Raw genomic sequence first — 8,252 nt, 5'->3', positions numbered from 1 at the left:
CGTTGGAGATACAGCTTCGGATATCAGCCCAAATCTAAACAAGAGAATTCATAAACGCAACTTTAACAAATCTGGCCTGCCACAGGATTCTGCTGTGTGATAAGAAATCTCTCGAGAAGAATGTAGTAAAATAACTGCAGTGAGGCGCAGCCTTGGCCAAATGCATAGCTCACATAAGTGAAATACCAAGCTCTGAATGATCTCGCTGTCACCTCCCATTCCATGTAACCAATGAACCTGTCGCACATATGCAGACTCAGCATGGAGCCATTCCACATGCTCCAAATATTGTATTCAGCAAAATGGATATATTTTTTCATCATGGATCAAGCAATGTTTTATTCATAAAGGCTGGTCACATTGAGGTGTGTGCAGCCAACAGCAGTGTGGAGGAGAAGCTCAGCACAGAGCAGCCGTGAGGAGTAAGACCCTGCACAGGTACAGACGTAGGCTGCCATCAAACTGCGTCCACTCTTTTCAAATGAGTGAACCCTGGCTGACATTGTGTCAGATATTTACCCATCATGCAGTTCATTCTAATACTAATACATCAGTGTTCTACTTCCCTCTCACTCTTACTTTCTGCATATAAATATGCTTATATTAAAATGTAAATGTATATAAACACACATACATACTGTTATATACATATACATACATATATATATATACACATACATATACTGTATATATATTGCGATATCATTAGAAAATTGTTGTCATATTGTTTTCTAAGTTTTAGAGTGTTCTAATGTATTCTTTATATTGTGTATTGTATTCTACAGCTATATCTCTCTCTTCTATTGTTGATATATTTACTGTGTATGTTTTACTCCTGTGTCTGTTTGTCTGTCTGTCCTCCAGTCAGTCAGTTCATCAGAGCAGACTGCTGAATCTCTGAGAGTTAAATATCTCTGCCATCTTATAATCTTCACGTGGAGCTCAGATATCTGTGTGTCTCTGGGGGCTGTAGGGCTACGGGCGGCAGCCAACATATTACTGCTTTTGCGGGAGCGTGAAGCGGCTCCGGCGGTTGAATAGGGCCGGCGTATATCCCAGCACCGGGAGTCACAGCGGGCTGATGGAGCGCTGGGTGTAACCTGTGTAACTGTAGCAACAGATAGCTACATTTGAGCTATGTGCTGACTGTTAACGGAAGATTCTGTCCGTCTCCCAGCCTCTGCACACTCTACTCCCTCTGTACTGAGGCAGACTGGAGCTACACTGACTCACTATTCATCCTAGACTGGACGGGCAGGAACCGTTAGTTAGCATGCTAACTTCAGTAGATATCTCTGCAACACAGAGACGTCTCTGACATAACGTCATCACTGTTTCCTCTTCACACTCTGTTGATAATGTTTTAGGTTTCACTTCTGGTATATTTTACACATTGAACCTTTAAAGGGATTTTCTAATTCTTTTTAAAAAGTGGTATCCATTATTGTGGGTAAATCATTAGATGCATAAGTTAGCCCTGAAGTCTCAGCAGTTTGGAGGCAGTCCTGAGGTCAGAGACGCTCTTCTCTCCATACACAATCCCTTATGCTTGACCATACATGTGCACACTCCCACTTGCCCCATTGTGCTTCTTTGACGTTACCACATTCTCATATTCCAGATCAAGTCCAGCGTGAAAGTTCATTTGTGCCCTTGGAAACAACTCAAGGATTAACGTTCAAAAAGCTTTTTTAACAAAATCTCATGATCAGATCTTCAGTAGACAGGCATTTGACAAAAAAATAAAGATAATAAAGACCATGAAGTGGTTGAAAGTTCCAGAAAAAGCTAGCGAGTGTACCTTGAGTTAAAATGACTTGTCACACCCAACTTGTAACGTTTATGTATTTCCCCTCACACATCGTTCACATTATAATCCACCTCTTCCTCATCACATTCACACCAGCTCCCCTTCTCTCTCTGAGATGACTGCCCTTCCTCTTTGTTCTCCTTCACTCCACCCTTCTTTCTCCTCACACACGCCCCTCTCACCTATCTCGAGCCTCCTTCATTCCCCCTGTGCTGCCTCTCTGCCTCCATCTCCATCCTGAAAATCTCTTTTCTCTCTGTCTGTCTCTTTGTCTCGCTTTACCCATCATTACACCACCCTCTCCCCTTCTCTTCCCATCACTTTCAATCTCCTCCCTCTCCCTTTCCCAGACCAATTTCATTCTCTCTCCGTCTTTCCTCTACCCTCGTCACACGGAGTCAGAGGTGTAAATCACACACACACACACACACACACACACACACACACACACACACACACACACACACACACACACACACACGCTCGCTCGCTGCACTGGACTGTCAGAGCCTCTGCTCTCCAGGCTTCATGACAGGGCTGCTGTGTTATTAGTCAGTCTGCTCACACACACTCACACACACACTGACGAGTTGTCAGACAGGCAGAGTGTGCGGCTCACAGAGGGTGGTTTTCCTGTCAGTCAGGACCACAGAGTGGAACTGTGGATGACTGATGCTCACTGGTACAGAGAGGGCCTAGAGTGGTAGTAACACAGGGAGAGAGGGGATGGCAGCCAGCGGACACACAGACACACAGACAAGGTGTGTGTTGCTGTGTGTATGTTTGAGCATTGTTGTGAGTATTATGCAGTGTTCTTACACTTGGGCTCCAACTATTAACAACAATTATTTCCATCATTGATTAATCTATTGATTATGGTTCCCCTTCATTCATTAATTGTTTAGTCCATAAAATGTCAGAAAAAAAGTGTAAAATGTCCATCACAATTTACCAGAGCCTCAAGTCACGTCTTCAATTAGGTTGTTATAATAATCACAAACGGAAAAACCTAAATCATTTTTTGAATGATTTAGTGTAGATTGAATGATGTCTGTGATCAGAACGACTAACAGAAGTCAAATAAGAAGTGTTTATAACTGTAAAACTCAAGACACTCAGTATTGCCTACATATTGTGATGCATTTGTGTCTTTCTGACAACTACAAACATTTTCATAAGACTGTGATTATGTTTGTACGTTGCAATTAAAATGTTCTGTGTGCAGATCACAGACTGTATTAGAAAGAGAACATTTCCCTGACTTTCAGTCGGCAGTCGGTACAAGAGAATGACAAGCCGATCAGCAGATTGCAGTAAAGGATGACTCCAAGATGTGCTGATAGATACTGCTGTTGACGAGAACATCTTCATGATAACAGGCAGAAATTGAGTTGTTGCAGCGGGAAATGATAGAGACACAGAAAATGAGTGTATCGCAGTATATTAGCATTAAACACATTTTTTTTTAAAGAATATTTATAAAATATGTACAATATAGGAAAGCAATAGCAACTAGTTGAATGTGTGATTAGAAAAAACAAAAGTCTGTGTACGGATGAGGAGACAGGTTTGGGTTTGGACACATTTGAGGGGTGAGACCAAAAACAACAGCAGCTGTCAACTGTCCCCTAACCTTTACCTTCATACAAGCAGGCGGGATTGGAAGAGTAGTGTGTGTGTGTGTATATACCTCTGCACGCCTCTAGCTGGCCTGTAAGAACTTTACGGATCTCTGACACCCACATATTTTTCACATCCATGGAAGGAGCCTGGGAAAGAATACACACACACACACACACACACACACACACACACACACACACACACACACACACACACACACACACACACACACACACACACACACACACACACACACACACACACGTTTCAGTGGGAGAGCTGTGGTACAACACTGCCTCCAAGAGGACGATTGTGGAACAGATCACTAAATGCCTCCCAAGAATTATAACAAAAGGAAAGATTAATACGATCTTTTAAATCATATATAAGCTTTTTTCTTCAGTTTTATTAATTTCTTATTTAAAAAATGAAAAAATATGCTTACACTTAAATACATATCTATTTCATTTGCACATGTGCATGTTTTCTTCCTGCCATGACCAGGGTATTACCTTACACATTTAACTACACAGCGACACGGCATAGGACGTGCAATCTTTCAACTATTCCATATATGTTAATAAAAGTACAGAAGCATTATCAGCAAAATATACTTCAAGTACACAAAGTAAAAGTACACATTCTGTAGTAAAATGTCCCCTCAGGCTGATATATAATTACATATTACATTATTAGACTTTTAATACTGATGCAACAATGTGTGAGCAGGATTTCAGCTGCTTGAGGTCCACGTGAAGCTATTTTTGAAAACTTCAGATGCAGTCAGGTAGTTTCAACCTAGGGGTCGGGCCCTCCAAAAGGTCACTAGGTAAGTCTGAGGGGTCGTGAGATGATTATTACTAATATTTGCTGTTTGTTAAACATCAACATACCTGTATGATGTAAACCTCCTCTCTGCCATTGTACCACACCTCAAACTTCTTGATGTCGCCTTTAACATTCTCTGTGATCCCCACAGCGCTCATCTGGACAGAGACAGCAGGGCAGACACACTGAGATGCAGCAATGACTAAACGTTTTTTTTAAATGACACCCACAAAGCAACACTGTGAAAATATACCACCACCCCCAGATTTGTTGTGTGTCAGTTCATTTATTCTGACTACAGCAATAGATGTGTGTTAAAACGACACTGAACACAGCCCCAAACAGATGCACGACCCTGTTTCCTCCTGCAGTTTAAAAACATCTAACTATATATGTATAGCCTCTTTTAAAGACGTATGTCTTCAGCAGAAGAGTCCATACTCTGTGTCAAGTCACAACGTATCGAGTGAAGGCCTAACTAACTTTGCTTTGGTCTTTTCATCATATTTGTGGACAAAAAGAAACATTTATAATCTTTTGAGTCTCCTCTACAAGTTTAGGTTATATGCAGTCTTACTTTATAATGTACTTACTCTAAAACAAATGTGCAATTAATTTAAAAATGTTTCCTAATGACATGAAGTGAAACTGAGACTTTTGTGGTTCCTGCAGGAGACAATTTTAGAGATGAATAGTGTATCAAGTAATCTCTGTTGCATGTTTAAATGCATTTAAATACGTACAATAAGCTTTCAGCACATACTGTATGTGAATATGTGATAATATGCATGTGTATGTACACGGTCCTCAGCCTGCATCTGCAACCCTGCTATTGTTCATTACAACAAAGACAGAAACACTGAGCCGTTTTGTTGAACAAACAAAAAAGAAAGGTGATTGAATTTCTTTCATACTTGACTTCCTTTGCCACTTTCTGTGGACTTGTATGGAAGGGAACCCGAGGAGCTGCACGGCATATTTATCCACGACAGCTCCAGTCCCCTCGGGGCTTTTTATGGAGGAATGTCAGCAATCCACTGCAGCTAACAAACAGCATTTGTGTATGTGCCATGAGAAAGAGCGTGTACAGTTAGTGAGTGGAAACTGCTCTGAGAATCATCCTTTACTTTCATAATACATTTAGGATTGAGGCTGACATGTTATAGTTGTTGCGAGTTGCTTACTCACACATCTGGCAGACACAGAGCAACATTAGCATTCAGTTAGAGTTGTGTTTCTGAATCCAGTGGGATGATAATGTTGCTCCGTCACGGTTAAATATGTAAACAAGCAACCGTTTGCTCACACGTTAGCTATATTAACTTACTGTATATGTCAACAACATGTCCTGGGCTGGTTTTCTACTTCCTAGTGGCAAAGAATAATGCTTTGATGTTTTCAAAACTTTAAAATTTGATCCATCCAGATGATAATATAATTGTAGCATCTCTAAGAATGTTGGTGTTTTGATTGAATTAAACGTGTTTAAAAACACAACACAGTTATGTCAAGGTGTAACATACTTACTGTGACCTGCTGCCCTGCCCCCCGCCCAGCAGGGTTACTCATCCTGTTAAACTGCAGTGCTGGAAAGTAACTAAGTACTCAAGTACTGTACTTAAGTGCACATTTGAGGTACTTGTTCTTCACTAAGTCTTCTCTTTTCATGACGCTTTCTACTTATAGTCCACAATAAAGAAATATTGTTTTCTCTATATCTGCCAGCTTTAGTTGTTTCACAAAAGAAATGAAGAGTTTATAAAATATGATGCTTTGTTATACATTAAAGTACCCAAAAATATAAAGGCCAACATGTACAGCTGAAATGATTGACAGAACTATGTTGATTGTTTCAGTCCTTGTTCATGTTGTTTGTTTCCAGTTTCTCAAATGTGAAGATGTTTCTGCATTGAGTACTTTTCATACTTTAAGAATATATTTCCTGATTACACTTACGCACTTTTAATTGAGTAACATTTTCAATGCAGTTTACTTGTAACAGAGTGTTTTTACAAAGGGGTATTAGTACTTGGATCTGAATACTTGTCCACAACGTCATCAAAATACTGTTTGTCACCGTATTTTTACATCTCTCACCTCAACTTCCTGTTTCCTGTTTCACTGAAATGTCAGTATATGTGTGAAACAAGGTGAGAAGTCATGAAGTTCTTGTTTAACACACTGTTGCACTTCTGGTTAAAGCTGATCAACATGGTTTACATAGCTCAGATGAGCATGTAAATGTGATGGGCTCGCTCATAGTGCCGAGCCAACAGAGAATTATCACCTGGCTGAGTTGTCCTTAGCTATACAGAGATATTTTCCCCTCTTTTAGTTTAGTCGGTTGTCTGTAAATTAATTGAATCATACTTGATTCCAGCAACTGCAGGCAGCTGTTTTCATTGTAACAAAGTATTTGGTTAACCTACTGGATGCTACACCACATTTAGCAAACATGGCATAGCTTTTGGGAGCTAAATGTTAATATGTTTGCTTTAGGAGTTGGTTGGGATTAAAACTGAGCTAAGAGAAGACTTACATTCATCAGGTGGTCTAAAACATGACTCCAAATGTTGTCTATTCATTCTTTTTAAAGATGTCCTGTGGAAATGGCCCATGTTTACATTCAGTGTTACTCTAAAACACTGTGTGTATCCTTGAGCGCTAACACATGTGTTGAATACATTTCCTTCTTCTGAACCTACATGACAAACCAAATTGGGTCCCACTTATAAATAAAGATTCTACCGTAGCTGTTGCTGTTTTAGACCTTCATATTTATCACTGTGCCACACTGAGGACTCACATAAATGGGACAGCTGTGCTCACACACACACAACACCATCTGTATCTGACCTTGAGTGAGTGTTTGAAGCTGTAGGACGGCGTTCTCTCGTGTCCATCTGTGGTCTCTTCTCGCTTCTTACAAAACAGCATCATCTTGTCATACAGGAACAGGTGCCTCTGCATGGGCTTGAACCTGGCCAAGTCCTTCACCTGAAATCAGGTTAATGGTCATTTTATCAGTACGCCTGTCCATCTCCTGATGTCCTGCTCCTAGTACTAGCATGGGTTAATTGCAGAGTATACATTTCACTGTGTGTGCTGTGCTGTGTACGTGTGTGACCATTAAAAGAGGATTCAAAATGCTTCATTTCCATTTCCATCAATCATTCCACAGATCAACTATCATATTCATGAAGTATTAGTCTATCAACTGGACCTATTATATCATTCTGGTATTGTTACCAATTGTGTTCCTTCAAACTAATACCATTTTTCTCATAAACCCTGTAACTTCCCAAACTATGTTTTTCCCTTCCTGAAGAGTGTCTCCGTCCAAAGTCAAAACATAACTGCACCAAATCCCTGACTAAGATATGTGGGTATACTTGCAGATTGAACAACACTGTTATCTTTTACATTCATTAACATACAGTAAGTCAAAATATTACCCATCAAACGCTTTGTTCTGACAAACTCAAAGGAGCTAAAACTTCTTCTTTAAATATTTTCTGTTGTAAAGTAATGTTAGAATGAGAGGCATGGCATCCTGTGTTTGTGATTAAGACTTCTGGTAATGGGGTAGTACTGCATGTGCTGGAGTGCGGGGTTTTACCTTGCTGTGGCCTCTCTTGTGGTCGGTCCACACGTTAAAGGATCCCTGCATCAGCAGCTTCCCCAGTTCACTGAGGTTTCCCTGTGAACATCAACACACCGACAGTCAGACTTTGTCAGAGCAACTGTATATCCCGCTTGACTTCTGTTGTCATAGAACATCCAGCGGGGTTAAAGGGAAGTAACAGAACATCCATAAACCATAAAAGAAGACAAAAGCAAAATATATTTTTGTATGGTTTTACCTGTAAACTGTTATTTGACTAGTTGTCAAATGTTACAAGCTGGAACGCACATTAACACACCTTTGTAAATGGAGTCATTTATTATCCCTAGTGATTATTCAAGTATTATTTGCACTGCCATGCACTCT

The 8,252-nt window shown here is 40.2% G+C and overlaps 1 protein-coding gene across 2 annotated transcripts in view; it reads right to left on the bottom strand.

The window, feature by feature from the left end:
- Positions 1–8,252, bottom strand: part of mcf2l2 (MCF.2 cell line derived transforming sequence-like 2) — a 115,656-nt gene that overhangs the window by 24,033 nt on the left and 83,371 nt on the right. For both annotated transcript variants that reach the window (XM_029430460.1, XM_029430459.1), the window contains exons 22-25: positions 7,881–7,961; positions 7,118–7,258; positions 4,327–4,419; positions 3,501–3,579 (exon numbers count right to left, since the gene is read on the bottom strand). In XM_029430460.1, coding sequence (XP_029286320.1) covers positions 3,501–3,579; positions 4,327–4,419; positions 7,118–7,258; positions 7,881–7,961 — 394 coding nt within the window. The remainder of the gene's footprint in view (positions 1–3,500; positions 3,580–4,326; positions 4,420–7,117; positions 7,259–7,880; positions 7,962–8,252) is intronic.

The sequence above is a fragment of the Cottoperca gobio genome, chromosome 4 (assembly GCF_900634415.1).
Source record: "Cottoperca gobio chromosome 4, fCotGob3.1, whole genome shotgun sequence".
NCBI classification, from domain to species: Eukaryota; Metazoa; Chordata; class Actinopteri; order Perciformes; family Bovichtidae; genus Cottoperca; species Cottoperca gobio.
Note: the sequence above shows the minus strand (reverse complement) of the source record. Positions and strands in the feature narration are given on the sequence as shown.